The sequence below is a fragment of the Ranitomeya variabilis genome, chromosome 5 (genome assembly GCF_051348905.1).
Source record: "Ranitomeya variabilis isolate aRanVar5 chromosome 5, aRanVar5.hap1, whole genome shotgun sequence".
NCBI classification, from domain to species: Eukaryota; Metazoa; Chordata; class Amphibia; order Anura; family Dendrobatidae; genus Ranitomeya; species Ranitomeya variabilis.
Window position 1 is genome coordinate 374,652,375 of NC_135236.1, and position 18,952 is coordinate 374,671,326.

General features: G+C 38.8%; 1 protein-coding gene across 18 annotated transcripts in view; it reads left to right on the top strand.

Moving 5' to 3' along the window:
- Positions 1–18,622, top strand: part of CADPS2 (calcium dependent secretion activator 2) — a 699,771-nt gene extending 681,149 nt beyond the window's left edge. For 10 of the 18 annotated variants that reach the window (XM_077264948.1, XM_077264950.1, XM_077264947.1 and 7 more), the window contains 2 exons: positions 12,138–12,242; positions 17,875–18,621. In XM_077264948.1, coding sequence (XP_077121063.1) covers positions 12,138–12,242; positions 17,875–18,045 — 276 coding nt within the window. In that variant the 3' untranslated portion in view covers positions 18,046–18,621. Of the gene's footprint in view, positions 1–12,137; positions 12,243–17,874 lie in introns of all 18 variants that reach the window. The other 8 variants (XM_077264944.1, XM_077264942.1, XM_077264943.1 and 5 more) reach the window with 2 other exon arrangements.
- The last annotated feature ends 330 nt before the right edge of the window (positions 18,623–18,952 follow it).

Here is an 18,952-nt window from a genome sequence, read left to right on the forward strand (position 1 = left end):
AGCTCTGAAAGGAAGGAGCATTGTTTTACTTTTTCAACGCAGAATTGGCTGGAATTGAGATCGGATGCCATATCGCGTTTGGAGAGCCCCTGATGTGGAAAACCCCAATGCTAACTGAAACCCTAACCCAAACACACCCCTAATCCCAACCACACTGTGATGGTGTGATATGCTATGTGGGTATCATTTTTGTGTATATTTATATTTTACTGATTATCATTGTTTTCTCTTGTAGTATGAGTTATTTGCCAATTGATGAATTGCTGTTATTTGCCATCTGATATCAGCCCCCACATTCCTGTACTGTTATCTCTCCACAGGGTCAGTGAATAAACCTGTTTGCTAATATGCTAATGCCATATTTGTCACGGCCACTCCTTCCGCTCATTCTTACTCGCTGTGGCGCGCTCCTCCTGCAGGCGCGCGTCCTCTCCTTCATTCTCTGCTCTCTGGTTCTCGTCGGCTGCGCGTGCGCACCGCCCACTCCAGCACTTCCTCTTTCTGATTTGCAGGTGCTCTGTATCTCCTCTCTGTGATCCTGGAGGACCGTGACCCGGAAGTCCTCCAGCACTCCATGTATATAAGGTGATTCCTTCCTCTGCTCCTTGCCTGTCTGTCATTTGTGCTTCTGTGACTCAGGTCCACCATTGTCTTTGCACTTCCTGTTCTCAGTCTCCGCTCTGTCCAGCCAGTTCAGCTTCTCTGCCTTTCCCAGGCTTCCTTGTCTCCTCGTCCAGTCCTCCCAGTGTCCTCTCCGTACTCTGTAGTCTGGTGTCTCTGTCCTGTCCTGCTTCCTTTGTGTCTTCCCCTTTGCAGTTCTCCTTTGGTCTCGCCGGTTCCCAGCTCTTACCTAACTGTACTTCATCTTGCCTCACTCTGTCCGTCCTGCGCCTAGCTTCTTTATCTTGTACTTCCTACTACCTGTCTCTGGGTTCCAGCTTCTGCGGCAATAGTCTCCCTTGGGTCTGCCCCTAACACTCCCTGTATAGGGGGTGGTCTACCTGGTCAGCTCACCCTTGGGAGGTTCGTTGTCGTGGATCTGCGGGTCCACCCCAGGTATTCCAATAGGACTGCACTCGGATGACATCTGAGTGCAGTCTGATTCTCACAATATTGAACTAGCTTGTTGAAACAATGACCCCCTGTAGTGCCTTAATCCACCAGGCACCTTTGTCAGGTGTGGGAGGCCTGAAAACCACCCCAACCTGTCTGACAACTCCTGGACATAAGGAGAGGACAGGAGCTGGGGGGAATTCAGATCCTGTGTTGGAACCATGATGTGAAGACAGCATGTCAGAGAGAGAAGGGAATATGGACTGTTATCCTCTGTGCTGGAATGTTGGACTTATATTCTGTAACTGAACTGCATTCGTGTTCTGGAATATTTTATCCTTTGTGTGGTGGATCGTATATGGACCTTTCGTACTTTTGCCTAAATGAAGGTCTTGGGATTGTTCACTCTTCGCTGGCTCTGTTGATTGTGTGGTACCGGAGAAGGACCCTGTGACACACACCCCAACCCTAACCATACCCCAACGCTAACCACACCCCTAACTCCAACACACCCCTAATCCCAACCATAACCCTAACCACACCCCTAACCCTGATCCCAACCGTAAATGTAATCCTAACCCTAGCCCCAACCCTAACCCTAGCCCCAACCCTAGCCCTAACCCTAATGGGAAAATGGAAATAAATACATTGTTTTATTTTTCCCTAAGGGGGTGATGAAGGGGGGTTTGATTTACTTTTATAGTGTTTTTTTTAGTGGATTTTTATGATTGGCAGCTGTCACACACTAAAAGACGCTTTTTATTGCAAAAAATATTTTTTTGCGTCACCACATTTTGAGAGCTATAATTTTTCCATATTTTGGTCCACAGAGTCATGTGAGGTCCTGTTTTTTGCGGGACAAGTTGACATTTTTATTGGTAACATTTTCGGGCACGTGACTTTTTTGATCGCTTTGTATTTCGATTTTTGTGAGGCAGTATGACCAAAAACCAGCTATTCATGAATTTCTTTTGGGGGGGGCGTTTATACCTTTCCGCGTTTGGTAAAATTGATAAAGCAGTTTTATTCTTCGGGTCAGTACGATTACAGCGATACCTCATTTATATCTTTTTTTTATGTTTTGGCGCTTTTATACGATAAAAACTATTTTATAGAAAAAAGAATTATTTTTGCATCGCTTTATTGTGAGGACTATAACTTTTTTATTTTTTCGCTGATGATGCTGTATCGTGGCTCGTTTTTTGCCGGACAAGATGATGTTTTCAGCGGTACCATGGTTATTTATATCTGTCTTTTTGATCGTGTGCTATTCCACTTTTTGTTCGGCGGTATGATAATAAAAGGGGATTTTTTTGCCTCGGTTTTTTTTTCGGTGTTCACTGAAGGGGTTAACTAGTGGGACAGTTTTATAGGTCGGGTCGTTACGGACGCGGCGATACTAAATATGTGTACTTATATTGTTTTTTTTTATTACTTAGATAATGGAATGTATTTATGGGAACAATATTTTTTTTTTCTTCATTTAGTATTTTTTTTTTTTTTTAACTTTATAACATTGCCTCAGTGGGAGGCATCCTGTTATAGGGTCAGATCGCTGATTTGCAGAGCACTGTGTCAGATCAGCGATCTGACATGCAGGCTGCAGGCTTACCAGCGCTTGCTCTGAGCAGGCGCTGGTAAGCCACCTTCCTGCAGGACCCGGATGCAGCCCCGTGGCCATTTTGGATCTGGGGCCTGCAGGGAGGAGACGCTCGGTACGAGGTGAGCACATCGCCTTGTACCGAGGGTCTCAGGGAAGCACGCAGGGGCCCCCCTTCCTGTGTGATGCTTCCCTTTGCCCCCGGAACGCTGCGATCATCTTTGATCGCAGTGTGCCGGGGGTTAATGTGCCAGGGGCGGTCCGTGACCACTCCTGGCACATAGTGCCAGATGTGAGCTGCTATAGTCAGCTGACACCTGGCCGCGATTGGCCGCGCTCCCCCCGTCCAATGGCATTAAGGGGTTAAATACACCTTCCCAACTGCTTGGTTATCATCGATCTCCACCCTTCTCTGTCTCTATGAAGCCAGAGCTGTCAATAAAAGAAGAGGGGGGATTGAGGGAAAACAAGCAGGTGGGAAGGTGTATTTAAATGATTGGCTCTGCCATGAAGCACCCAGCAACGGAACCTAGTTTGAACAGTCATTCTATGCTGACAGAGTCCCTTTGACCTCTTCCAATTGTTGAAACGTAATAGTACATCCTACATTTGGTCCCCATATTCATAGATGCCGGCTTTGTTGCTCTACCTTTAAGGCCACGTGCACATGTTCAGTATTTCGTCAGTCTTTAACCTCAGTATTTATAAGCCAAAACCAGAAGCTGGGTGAAAAATACAGAAGTGGTGACGTGTTTGTATTATACTTTTCCTCTGAGCCAGCCTTGATTGAATCTGTTTAACTATTTAAAAACAGCTGTTAACCACTGACAGCAGGACTTATTTTGTTTATTTTACTCGCTTACATAATGCCGTTAATTCCACATCACTTTTACAGACAGCATTTAAAGGGAACTGCCATTTCCCCAATGTGGATGGGCTTCATAGGAGAACACCGTTTTGACTGTATATTGCAATACAATATTATGTCAGTTTATAGAACAAATTATCTCAGTGTCTTGCCCTGTATAGGACTAAAAAATAAAGTAAAAAAGAAAAACTACTTTTTAAGAAACATAAATATTCAAATTACCCCCTTTTCACAGTTTAACCATAAATAAATATTTATTGCTGTATCTGTTAAAGTCTGTTCTATAAAAATGTAAAATTACTTAAACCAACACGATAAATGTCTTAGCGAGAAATAAAATCACAACACCGTAATTGTGAATATTCGGTCGCAACAACACCTATGTAAAAAAAAAAAAAACAGTAAAAAGTAATCAAAACGTTTTGTATATGCCAATGCAGTATAAATAAATATATCAGCTTGTTACGCCAATAAACAAGCCCCTAAACAACTCCATCAACTGAAATAAACTAAAAAAGTTACAGGTCTCAGAATAGCGACAGAAACCAAATTAGTGTCGAGGTTTTAACTTTTAATGGACTTTTAACTTTGTTCAATAAACTTACATTTTTTTTATCCAGTTGGTTGTCCTGAAAACTACCCTCGTTTTTTTCCTGTACAAGTTTAGTATCTCCAAAAAGATGCTGACCTGGAAAATCATGTTGTCAGGTAATTTTTACAGCACAAATTTGGAACCCTAAACAGAGTGGTGGATTTAATTTTTTTTTTACCATTTCACAACACTTTGAGTTTTTTTTCCGTTTTCCAGTATATTGTATGATAAAATGAAACATGTCATTCAAAACTACAGCTTGTCCCAGAAAAAAAGACACTTTTATAATGCAATGTTAACAGAAAAATAAAAAAAAGTTTTTCGAAGGGGAAGAGATAAACTAATAGGCAAAAATGAAAATTGGCTGCGGCGGGATTGTCATCATGAGTATTTATTTTAATAGTTGTATTCAGTATTAGTTTCCCGTTGTCCCTAAACTGAGCATCATTAGGGTTAAAGAGCATGCTGGGGATCCTGTACACCTAACCTGCGTTCATTTTTCTGTAGGATGTAATAGGGTGTTTAGTGAAGGCACATTTTCTAGCGCTGTACTGTAATAAGTGCAGCTTTGAAGCTTGGAATTATGCACTGAAAATCTGCACCAAATTCTCCACATCTACAACCTTAGGGGTTTGACGCTTGAAGACTGGCAATATGTGAACCAACCACATCTATAGAGTATAAGCTCCCAAGACATGCCAGTCAGCAGTCTACATTTATTATATATTCTTAGAGGTCAGGACAGGATCTGAGCCTTACTAAATAATTGTGCTTGATGAGGAAATGAACATGCATTTGCGTAGGGTCACTATAGAAGTTAAAGGGATTTTGCAGGATAAGCTTTTATTTGAGAAATAGCTTGTACAGCTACAAACTAACACACAGCTGCTACTCATCCTCCCCAGGTCCAGCACCAGTTTCCCGATGCTGCTTTGGTCTTTGCATACAAGCTGCAGCAATGATGTCACGACTACCACACACATAACCGCTGCATCCAATCACTGAACTCAGCAGCTTTGCTCGTGTAGATAGCGTAAGCCACTGACAGCACAGTACAGCTGTACTTATTATTTTCTACCTATACAAGCCTTTGCTCAAAAGTTTATCCTGGAAATCCCCTTTAATTTGTTAGTGAGAATTATGTATATGTACATCAGCGCTGGGCCCACTGTGTGTGGAGGACGTTCAGGAGCTGAGCTCCCTCCACATGCCGTTGATATTGGCCATGTTACGTGTTTGAGGATTTTTATATAATTTTTTTTTTTTTTTACTTCAATTTTATTTTTTCGACACATCGCCCGTGTATGAAAGTTTCTACAAGCATCCATTAGGGCCTGAATGTATGCTTTAGCTGGCGTTATGGCAGCGCAGACTTGTCAGCCCTAAACATAAACCTGAGCAATAGTGATAGGAAGGTCCACATAAGTCAACTGAAGGAGCACCCCAAGGCTTATTGATTGAATTAACCACTAGAACACCCCAATGTGACAGAAGGACATTGTCAGTTGACAGCCTTCGATTCTTGTATTCCTGGGGTTCATATGTAAAATGTCTTACTTTTCCATACATTAGAAAATGTGGCATTTAATTTATTGTGCAGGCTTCTGCACACTCAGAGTTTCTAAGGATCACATGCCAAAAAGTTTGTGACATACTGTGTTTGTCTGTAGGGTACCAAGATGTCTCACATTGTCCAGATTTCCTATCTAATTGAGATTCCTGAAATCCAATCTGAGTGCATTTCATTTCCATAACGAAATGCGACAAATCAATATATTGCAGAATATTCGGTGTCCCTGTTCTTTCAAAACATTGGAATAATAACTGAAAAGCATATGCATTTCAGAACAAGTACCTGGAAATGTGATCTCTGTACAGAATTATTATTTGGCTTTGCCCCAGAAATACGCATCTTTGCATGATGCACCTGGCCGTGTGTGGCAGGTCTGGTAGAATCTGCTAATTAAAAATACAGGCTTAAACAGGCACCTCGTCTGGCAGGATAGTTAGTTGCCTGTTGGTGCTCAGCGGGTTTTGGTAGTGCTTCTTATTTTTCTATCCTAATGGTCTACTGCCCACCTAATTTTGCCTTATTGTCAGCCACTATTTACCACAGCTTGAAGCCCTCCCAGGAGGCTAAATTATTATCAAAGGATTAGGGAGATGTAGCCTTACAACTCTGACATTTCTGATTACTTGTCTAAGCCAGAACACTAATTAGCTGTGACTAATCAAGAAAAATGTCCTTGCCATAGAAAACCATTTAAAAGACATGAGAAAAGTAGAACAGCAATTCAAAAGCAAAGTATTGCTCAGATTTGCTGACAGTTGTTCGGTTTCCACCCAAGCTTTTTAGCGCTCCTTTAATTATGCAAAGGACTGTGTGTTCTTCCGACAACTAAGAGCAACTTGAGTTGAAGAACTGATTGTCTTTTCACATGTTTATGTGTTTCCTTCAACCAAAACAACAAACAGTTATTTTTAAGACTTCACAGAAGTTAAGTCTGTTGGCTCATTTTGTGTGCAGAAAAGTCTGAGAAAACCGCGTTGTCATTGATAAAGCTGCGGTTCTAAAATGTATTTAAATAATTGGTAAGTCAGTTATGACAGCAGATTCCGCCTGCAACACAGATTAGTCGCATTGAATAGGGCTAATACATCAAATGTGGATCAGCCTTGGACTTCTGCCATTGATTCTCTGCCAAATTAGCATTGGATTTTTCCAACTTTAACAAGCTCCATATGAACATATTCTAAGGTCAGGTTTACTTTTTCAAAAAATATTCTCCCATTGAAATTAGCATCTAATTGTCAGAATATTTTCTTTATGCTTTTATACACAGAACTATAGCATTCTTTAAATAATTGGCACCTAACAGTTGACTATTTGCAAAGACATTTGTATGCATATGTATGTTAAATAATTTGCCTCAATAAGAAAACCATTTTCCCACTTTCCTGTAGATGATGTTCTCCTACCTCAAACAAGTCACATTACATTGTCTGCAATCTTTCAGGATGACTTTCCCCAGTGATATCAAGTGTCTATGGTGGGAGGTTTTGTTCAGAAACCTATGGGGTTCAGCAGTCTGACTTAACACATACAGGCGCCATAAGATTTGTAGTTTGTACTTCAGTTAATTCAACTCAACTTGGCTGAGCTAAAAATACCAAACAGAGCCCATGTCCAATAGTGGCTTTTGCGCTTTCTGGAAAAAGATCTTGTAACGCTGAGAACGTCCCTATTAAGCAGTTGAAACCATCATTGACTAATTCAGGATAATATGTCATTGGAAAAAAATTTCTGTGATGACAAAATGTTCTTCATATGTTTGACCTAAGACTAGAGCTACATGGTGTCTTTGGCCTTGACAAAGGTTGCATGAGCAAAATTCGGTATTTGCTGATCTTACAGCGCAGTGTAAGGCAGGTGAATGGGTTCATATTGCAACCCACATGACAAGCAAGTCACTAAAAGTTGGAACTAGTTTTAATTTTTCTGATTTGAATGTCATTGTTGCAGCGCTTTCACAGTCACCTGCATTACAATATAGAGTAGCTGCTTCACAGAGTGATCTTTGGCCATGCAACAAGCCGTGTCGCTTCCCAAGTCGCATTGTAACCCCAGACTAAATGTAAATGGTCTAATATGAGAATCTTTAGATAATTGTACTTTTTCCCACTTATCACTCTCAATCATTCAAAATGCATTCTACAAACCTCAGAAACCTTGTGCTAGTTTAATTATAACTTTAAATGCTGTATATAAAAACTAATTTCTATTGTTTGATCTTGCGCATGGCCAAACTGGACCAGTCTGAACCAAATTTGTCAGATAGGTAAATAAGGCACTTTGGAAGGTGATAGACCAGGTTTCAGTTGTTCATGACCTACCGTTCTCAAAATAGTCACCAAAAATAGAACACATAAACAAATGTTAATTTATGGCCAAAAAGATGGACCAATCTGCCCTAAATTTGCCTAATGGGTTAACTTGGCACATAACTCACTTTGGTTTCAAAACCAGTCGCAGATGAACTTTTTAACCACATGCGCAAACAACAAATGACTAAACCAAATAGACCCATGAGAAACCAGGTAATTTTACTAGTTAGAAATATTTGTTGGCAACTTTTTTAATCAACCATCTAATATGTTTCTGCAGGAACGTTCATATACATTGTGTCCTTTCCTTAGTTGCTGGTTGCCCACACACATACATTGCTGAGAAGTAGACAAGTACAACAATCTTCTACATTTATTTCTGATTGTAATAGGATAATCTTTAGACATTCCTTGCCCCATCCATAGCTTAGGCACATAGTTTGTACATGTCTGAGCATATATCGGGTACGTTTGCTAGAGAGGACCAAACCACAAAGTCAACCTGTCATGTAAGATCACAGAGCATCTTCTGTCTATTAAGGAAAAAGACAAGCGAAGCTTTGATGTGTTTATATGCTTTAATACATAACCACTGCCATTAATAATACTAATTTTAAGGGGGTCTTTCATGCTATGCTTATAGAAAGCCACAGTAAAACAGCCCACACAATGTATTGTGTTACTGAATCATTTAATTGTAGTTTGCCGTTTTTTTATTACAGAATATTAACAAAGAATAAATGGAGATTGAGTTTGTAAACTGTCCAGATTTTGATATATATTTATATTATATATATATATTTTATGTATCTAGCTAGCAGTTAAAGTGACCCAGTGAGATAATAATGTCTGGTATTTGACTACAGATATTCTTATAATCTCAACTGGTTAAGTTGCAATAACAGTTTTTTTTTGCTATTTATATGGTAACTTTTGTCATTTTAATCGAATGTTGAGAATTCATGTAAAATGTAAGTTGTAGCTGCCAAAAGATTGTGTTTGTGTTGGTGAGATAATTCATATTATTTGCATTCTTCCGCTTTGTCTGTCCTTTAAGCAATGATTGTTTTGTTTACTTTATATGTTGGCTGTGCATGGAGATGTGCAGTTCTAATACCACTTTAGGGTTGGACGGATTTGCTCTGTGGATTTTGCTTTCTGTAGTTGAGGCGTCGTCCGTCTCCATGCAGATTTGTCGTGCTCTCGACTGCAGATATGTAACAGCTCCTAATCACAGCTTTCTACAAGTGTCTAGTAAAAGCTTTCACAGCTTTCAGAAGTCATATAAACATCAACATGATTGCCATGTGATTTGATGAGGAGTTACAAGCGTGACATTAGAATCCTAATTATTCCTGCGTTCAAACTGCCGAATCCATGCATTTTCACACACAGCAAAGCTAAAGCTCTTCTGCCCAGATAAGTGCTGCATGTAATTGAATTGTTGGAAACATGCCGCCATCCGCCACCAATAACTTGCTGGACATGAAATGCATTTGTCTCGTATATTCAGTAGGCAGTGGAGCAGGGAAATTCCTTAGCTGTGTCTTTTCTAAATGTACAAGGGGGGATAGAAAAAAGCATGGTATGTTGCTAAATCTCTTTTCAGGGGCACTAGAAAGAAACAACTCAAATCCTTGTTAGAAAATTGCAGAGTCTGGTGGTGACAAAGAGCTCATGCTTGTTCTATTGTTAGTTCCCCTGTGTCCTGAGAGTGGAGCCCTTTACAGCTGTGTGGATCCAGCCTGGCTCAGATGTACGACTTTAAGAGAGGAGGCTTGTCAATTTCTGGCCACAATAGACAGAGAGTTTTTCAGTGCCTGTTGCAGTGCTGAGCACAGTTGGGGATCAATGCTAGCCATTCAGACTGCACCCTTTTCCATGGCTTTGATTTGTTAATTCAAGACTAAAGGTCTACCGAGGGGGTTTAGAGTGTTTAAGAAAGCTGATGAACTGTTTAAGAAAGCTGATGAACTGAGAGCGTTCGTAGTCTTGGTGTGGCAATTTCCATAGTTGGTGGCAACTATTGGCTCCGAGGGAGCTGTGTCCTTGTTGACCCATGTGTTATTAAAATGCACAAGCGCTGCGTTTCTCAATATTTCAGCCCTATTTCATTGTCAATACCACCTTCTGAGCCATTCAGCTTGTTGGTTGCTCTAAAGATTCTCTTAGATTGGGTTTGAAAACTTCACCTTAAACACTAGATTAGACTGATGTTCTGTTTTCCGTGCTCCTGTTGATTTGTTGAACCTTTGCAGGGCTGGAAAGCAAGTAGCAGCTTGATGGGGAGACAGGCTGCTAATATGATTTACCAGCCTACAGTCATGCACAATAAGTGTGAATAAATACAAGGGTCTCACAGAATCAACCCTAGCTTTTCCTTTTCTCTTATTTTTGCTTGTCAGGAAAATAATGCATGCCCTTACAGGAGCTTGATGTGCTATGAATGAGATATAAAGCAAAACTATTTTCTTTTTTTTTTTTCCGCTCTCTTCTTTTTGCTGTCAAATACATTGCATGAGGATGAGATGAGTGCTGTTCAGATATTACGGCCGAGATTGTTTAGATTTCTGTATTATATGATTGTAAAATTGCTGCTAAACATTTAACCACTTGCTCACTGAGTAAACAGCAGATGTCTCGTCGGAGAGCCACGACTGCTAAGACTTTTACGTATTTGCTGGTTTTGCTCTCAATTTAAAAAAAAAAAAAAGTGTAATATTTTGTCTTTATCATTAACTACATTTTGCATCTCTCCAGGACTGACAGACGATCTCCGAATTCTAGGAAAGACACTGTTTCTGATCATTTTCTAAAAAATAGCGTTGATTTTTTTTCTTCCCCACTATGCGTGTGTTTGCTCTGAAATTCAGCTTTTTTGCTGTTCTCCTTCACAGCGTAAAGATTGAAAAATGGGCAAAACGGGGGATGATTTCATAAAAAATAATAATAAGGAAACAGATGAGATTGTATTTTTCATTTCTTTGGATGCATTTCTTGTGTGAATGGATATCTAATCTGTTACACTGAATATGATTGTGCAGTGCAACGTTTTGCCGTATTGATCTGCTGGAGAAAACGCAGATATGTACGGTTTACAGAAATGTCCACATACCAGCAATTCTTCCATCTCCTCAATTACATCTGAAGTTGAATATGCACATGTAAAATATTCTGTCTTTTACAGCCTTGCTGTTTAGTTACACAAGGTGATACGGCAAGGATTTTTTGCGCTTCGGTTTTATGCACCTTGCTGTTCATCTTCCGTACGAATACACAATGTTTTTTTTTCCTATTTACACTTCTTGACACATTGATAAGAAGCAGGAAATTACTTTAGGAAAGGACTTAAACCCCTCTCCTGTGGAGAGACTCCCTACGATCAGGGCAGGAACAAGAGATCTCAATAAATGTAATCTCTTACTTCTTAACAGGATCACATCCTTCACTTTTCCCAGTGTAACGAAAAAGCTTTTGTTCAGCGTTTAGAACAAAGTGAACATAGGAGCCTTCTAGAATTCTGGCCTCTCTTTGCTACGTCAGTACATAATATAGAGACCAATTAATACATGTCGAAATACAAAGATATACAGATGGCGACGCAGCTAGCCATATACAATTAGACAGATATTCGAGATTATATAGATGCAGTCATTTTTAATTATTCATTTGTTTACATTGATCAATTACTACTCATCGTTGTACCCTGTGATGTCTTCAGTAATTACATGGTTAACAGCATGAGTCTATCCTATAAATCAATAGAAAATCATGTAAGTACAGGTCATCGTTGTCTCCGACCATATGTATTTTAGTGTTTGTGTTTTCCCTTCGCATAGCTGTAGAAAGCACTTTTAATATCCATCGTTGGCTAATGCTGGCTGCAAAGTGCAAAACAGGTTTTTAATGAATGTTACAGCTTGGAAGCAGAACAGTTAGTGCTAATTCACATAAAGAACAATCCAGGTCAGGTTGCTTGATTTCCTGGCGAAACATACAGTTCTCTTATCAGGAAATTATAGCATTATTGACTTGAAGTGCTGGCCTGTCATCATTTCCGAGTGTTTCATTAGCAGTCATTACCGTTTCTGTTAAATGAATACTGCAGAGTTCTTTGCTTTCTCTTTTTTTTTTTACAGCTATGGTATTGCAGTTCTGTTAAAGTCATATGTGTGTGGCTGGCAGACAGATTAGATCTTCAGCTCCATGTGTATCAGTTAAAAACCATCATCAAGATTGTGAAGGTAAGTAATTCACTGAGCCAATGTGCCAAGCGTCTCCTTTTCTTTCTTCCATTGTGTTTCCGTCCAGCTTATTGCAATGTGTAAGTATTTGTGTGCTCCTTGTAATATGTGTGTAATTAATACCATGAGACAAAAGGGTGCAAATGGCATATGAATACTCCAACCTATGGCAACCAATTAAACATGTAGTTTAGTGTTCATTTATAATAGGCAGCTTTTCAGTCAGCTAGTTTGATATTGATTCGGGCACGATTTACCAAAAGTATCTGAATAGCATTTTACTGTGTGCACAGTAGGAAATGGCCATATAATTACTCGAATTTGACTCTCATAAGCTGCTTAACCAATTCATAGATGAGGACTTTTCAGCTCATTGCGATCAGCTCAATGATTTTTGCTTTTTGAGAATGTGTAGAAATATAGAAGATAACTCAGTGGTCCATTATATACTGTATATCTTCGTTTTCACTTTGCCAACAATTAGTTTTTTTTTACTATTCATAGCAAATTTATCGATCACATTAAAGATCTAATGGGTAGATTTAATTTGTAATAAACGTCTCTTTTTCAGACAGAATAGCACATTTTTTATAGACTAAGAGACACGGAGCATTGAAACAATTGGTAGAATGTTTTATTGCCTAATACAAATTGTCACTTGGTGCTATGAATGAGGCTCGCAGTAATGAAGAGATAGGGAAGAAATTACCAGCCACTCTTATAAGACTCAGATATTTGTCTTTATATGTCTGACTTCTTTAGATTTATTTTAGTATATTTTACCAAATAATTTATCATTTTCATGGTTCCAGGTACATGACTACGAAATGTCTAATGGCGATAAAGACAAAGACTTTTTTTTTAAGAATTGTCTTTTGCTGGTTGTAAAGTATAATAACACACATATATTAGACTGCAGGTTCTATCATTGTGTGATATCCAGTAGAGACGGAGCCCTTATGTTCGAGAAATGTTACTTCCGATCCAAAATTAGCTTGCATTTTTAAATAGCCACAGAACCTGTACTATTTCTGTAGAATATTGAAATGTTCATTTCACAAAGCATTCATGAATTTACTGTGGAATCTGTTTATGGCAGGGAGAAAAACAATCCTTTAATGTAATTTAAAAAAAAAGTAGCATACATTTTAATTAATTTAGCATATGCACTGCTTTTGACAGCTCTTGTGCAATGGATTGGTTCAAAACATGGAATACCTGCCAACAGCAGCCTCAGTATGAAGTATATCAGCTTGTTTCCGCTGGCTTTTGTTTTTGCGCACTCCTTCAAAAAATACGATTTATCATGTATTCAAGACAATATCCATATCTGGTTTGTTGTACTATAAATTATTTTCTCACATTATTTCTTCACTCTCTCATTTTTCATAATGGTAAATTATTAATGTCACATCATTAAAACGACTTCCCATATCTCACTCACTACCAATGACTGGTGTAGCCTCTTTAGAAGTTCTTTTTAAGTTGAAGCAGTTGAACAGTTTTTTATTGTAAGAAACATCTAAAGAAATTAGAATTATTTGTAATCCTAAATTTTGCCATGGAGGGGTTGGATATAGTTGCTAATTTTAATTAAGACTAGTTAAGTCTACCATGAGTGGGATTAAAAGACTATATAACTTGACTTTTTATAAGCAGTCTTTATCACTGATCTGTATAGACGTCCGTTTTTAGGACATCGTAATTGCTGAAATGCAGTGATGAACACACCATTGGTGCAACCATTAAATCACTGCATGGTCTCCTTAATTCTTTCAGTAACCTTTTTCTGTCATCATAGTTAAATCTAGAAAAACTGCTGTGTTCTCTGGGCCAAAGCACATTTAAATTAATGAACTGTGTGCTAACAAGCTGGATGGTCCCTCTCCTCTTGAAGCTGGAGAAAACGACATTTGTGGTCCCCGTAAAGAATTTCAAGTTTTTATTCATCTGACCACAGAACAATGTTCAATTTTTGTCTCAGTTCATTTTAAATGAACCTTGACCCAAAGAAGACGGCAGCGTTTCTGGATTATGTTAATCTACCACTTCTTCTTTCCATGATAGAGCTTTCACTAGTGTTGGTGCATTGTCCAACAAGCTGTGTTTACAGACTATGATTACTGGAAGAATACCTCAGTCGATGCAGTAATTTTCATGACCGAATCATGTCTACTTTTAAGGCGGTGATTCTTGAGGGCCTGTAGATCAAGAGCATTCAATATTGACCATCGGCATTGTCCCTTGTGCACATAGATTTCTACACCATCTCTGAATGTTTTTTTCATTGAATATTTAAAGTTTGCAATTGGGGTCCATTTTTCTGAAATTATGTCCCAATTGTAAATGCAGTTTTTCAGCTTACCATCTTTACTTCTGAGAGACTTTGCCACACTCAGTTGACTTGGTTGAATATTGACCCTCCAGCTATTTTTCATTAATAGCACCTAGTTTTCCAGCCTTATGTTAACCCTGTCCCATCTTATTTGTGATCTGCTGCTGCCATCAATTTCTAAATGATTTAAGTTTTTAAAATTAAATGGAATTTTTTTTTTCACATTAATAAGTGACTCTGCCCTACCTCCAAACTACATATACATATAAGCCATCATTTCACTTAAGACACAGTAATAATAAATTCAATGTAATCTATACTGTCCTACAAATACAATATCATGCTGGTAAAAAAGAATGGCAAAGGAGTATAGTAGCATCCATCCTTTACCCCACGCCATTTTGCATATTGTCACTAAGATTGTGGCTTCCTAAGATGTCTTGGGCCAGTTTCTCTGTATTGGTATTTACTTATTTATTTGCACTGTTGCATTAAATTGCTTTCTTCTTTTTGGACGTGCTTATTTTATTCACTTCTATACCACCATTAATTCCAAATCACTTTACAAACATCATCACTGTCCCCATTAAAGCTCTCAATCTAGCTTACCTTGGTAGATAAGCTGAAGAAAAAATAGTGCAACCTGGTCTTATCCAATAAACATTCAGAATTAAAAATAGCAGATTAAGCTAATATATAATTGTAATGTTATTGAGCTGCTGCAGAGCCACGGGTTGTCCAACCACTTGCAATATAAACCAGGAAGTATTTGTGGACTTGTTCACACTGCTGTTTATTGAAGACGCCAATTTCAGAAAAATAATGAAGCATATAGTTTTAGTCAACATGTTTCGAAATCGAATACATGGTTCCCGAGGAAGAAGTATATTGTACTTCAATTAACATGTCAAATCAAACCATATGCCTAATTCTTTTTCTGAAAGTGGCATCTTCATTAAACAACAGCGCGAACAAGTCCACAAATTCTTCCTGGTTTGTAATCTAAATTCCCTATCATTATGTCTTTGCAGTCTGGGAGAAAACTAGAGTACCTGGAGGAAACCCACACAGACGAGGGGAGGACATACAAATTCCTTGCAAATGTTGTCCTTGGTAGGATTTAAAGGGAACCTGTCACAGCCCCCCCAGGTGTTTTTAACTAAAAGAGCCACCTTGTGCAGCAGTAATGCTGCATTCTGACAAGGTGGCTCTTTTAGTTCTGGGTGCTGTAACTGCCGAAATATTCAGTTTTGTTATTTGTCCTAAATACCTTGTCTTCCGTCAAGGAGGCAGGCCTTTCCCCCTTGCTGCAGACACCACACAGCCGTCACTCACATCTTCTTGGCGCCGGGCGCCGCCTCCTCACCGCTGTTTTGAAATGCTGTGGTGCCTGCGCTCTTTTCCCCTGCCTTGGGAAGGCGCAGTGAGCGCTGGCCGTCTGTCCTCTGTGCGTACGTATGCCTTATGCAGCATCTATAGTAAAAGATAGAATGTTTAAAAATAATTAAAAAAATTAAAAAATGGTTATACTCACCCTCTGCAGACAGCCAATCTCCTCAGCGGCGTCCGTTCCTATAGATACCGGTGTGGTTCAGGACCTTCGATGACGTCGCGGCTTGTGATTGGTCGCGTGAGTCACATGAGCAGTCACGCGACCAATCACAAGACAGCGACGTAATCGCAGGTCCTGAACCACACCATCTTTAGGAACCGAAGCGGCAGCATGCAGCGGTGAGAGGCGGGAACACTCCGGGGGCCATCGAAGGTGAGTATATCACTATTTTTTATTTTAATTCTTTTTTTTTGACCAATTATATGGTGCCCAGTCCGTGGAGGAGAGTCTCCTCTCCTCCACCCTGGGTACCAACCGCACATAATCTGCTTACTTCCCGCATGGTGGGCATAGCCCCGTTCGGGAAGTAAGCAGATCAATGCACTCCTAGGTGTGCGGAATCCCCGCAATTCCGCATTTTTAATGAACATGTTGCTTTTTTTTCCACGATGCGATTTTTTCGCGGAACAAAATGCAACATTTGCACAAAAAATGCGGAATACCCTGTATATAATAGGAGGCATATGTAAGCGTTTTTTTCGTGTTTTTATCACGTTTTTATAGCAAAAAAACGCGAAAAAAACGCGAAAAATCCTGAACGTGTGCACATGGCCTGACAGATCCCCAATGCCCTTCAAACCACCAGCATTTGTATACTCAAACTAGTTGTCCCTCTCACATGTTAAGACACCCCTGTGGGCGTGATAACATGATTTACAAAAGCAGATATAATCATTGTATCTCTGGACTTCAAAAATACTTTTTTTTCTTTTACACATCTGTTAATATGTCATCCAGCGTAAAGGGCTTGTTAAGCAGGGTATTTATAAATGAATATACAAATCCTGGTGGTTTGGAGGCCGTGGGGGTCCCGTCAGGTTCCCATTAATGATAAGAAGCCTGCTGAAAACTCTTCCTGAAAGGACAGGAAATATGAGTCTAAACAAGCCCCCGTGGTCAGTGTGAAAATTTCAAGATTACTTTTTTCCCATGAAGATCATGATGTGGAAAATAAAAACGTTGCTAAAAATGCTTTAAAAATACATGTAACACAAAAATTCCAATTTAAACAATAGGCCATTTTCTGATGACCACTTCCCTTTTTAGTGACTTCCAGAAATGTGATTTGTCAAGAGCCTGTATCCACGAAACACTTTCCAAAATTTTCCAGTTGTAGGTGACACTATTACTCCTTTTTATGTTTTCAGCTACAGAACATCTACTGTAAAAACATGTAGAATATCATGACATAGAAGAAAATGAGCAGAAACTATAATGTCTACGCTTAGATTAACATTTATGCAAATGTGAAAGTTGCTTCTAATGCTTAGGCGAGGTTCACATCTGCTCTGCAAACTCTCTTACTGTCGCCATCATAGTCGATGGGAAAAATAGCAAGGCCCTGCCTGATGTCCAGACGATGGCATTTTGAAAGATAGTTTTTGGTAGCAAGAGCTGGCGTTCCCAAGTCACAAGAGAACGTATTTTCCGTATTTTTTTATGTTTGTATCTCAGGACATTAGGATAAGTGTTTTTAGGTAAATAGTAATTTTTCTAATAACATTTAAAAAAATAATGATGTGAATTCCCAATTTTGTCAGGTGGGTTTATGCACAAGAATCTGTCTGATTTTTTCAGATGTTGCTGTGACTTTGGACACTAAATACAGTAAGAAATGTGATATAAACATGCTATGACATGCGAGTCAAATGTGTGATTCTCTTTTTCTCTCTTATTTCTCACAGAAAACCTACAGAGACTTCAGGCTGCAGGGAGTGCTGGATGGCACATTAAATATCAAGACATATGAGACTATTCACAACCGTTTAACTATGGAGGAGGCTACAATGGCTGTGTCTGATAGGGGAGGACTCCAGGGGATTTCAATGAAGGACAGTGATGATGAAGAAGAGTGACGGCTGAATATGTCCGTTTTCATCTTTTACTTTATTTCTGTCTGTAAATATTTTACCTTATAAATATTTTACTGTATACAAAGACCCAGATGTTTCTTCACTAAATACCTGTCCATTGCTGTATCCAGTTTCACAGTACAATGTAATAGCCAAGGGAATTTAGTAAATACAAAGATATGAAATTACTGGTGTAATGATGAGGGGTTAGTGCCATTCCGAGTATTGTACGTCTTTACTAGAAGGAATGTGCCTCTCTGAAAAAGATGCAAATATGCCATTATAGTTACATGAAGTGTCCGATCCGTCATGCCCAGCACTGTATTTTTGCCATTTTCACAGGAGAATTTGGAAAATCTTAGTATCCTTGTGGTCCATTCTTAGTGATTTTACTGTTGTAAAAATTTTCCGTTCCCATTATGAAACATGTACTTCTATCTCAAGTTTGGTCACTGCATTGGTTTGAATCATTTTGTATCTATATGATATTTAATAAAATTTGATAACCTGTTTATAAATGTGGTTCACAAATTTTATGGAGTTGATTATCATAATTTCAAAGAAACCATACAAAAAAAAAATTAAAATTTGTAAGTATAAATCTATAAAAGGGTTTTTTTGAGCATTTTTATGACATGATGTACATGCACAAAAGTGTGCCACATTGTCTGTTTTTATTTACTAGATAGTACAATGAATAAAGCTTCCTCACAATGACTGAATAAAAATGTTTAGACCTATATCAAATAAATCTACCATTTAATACCATAGATTTTGAATGGAACAACACACACTTGATTAGCTGCATAGTTAGTACAGTTGAAAAAAATAAATTTGTTCATCAAGCTCAACCAAGGGATGAATTTGGCCACATTCATATTCTTGAACATGATTATTGGACCCTCGACAT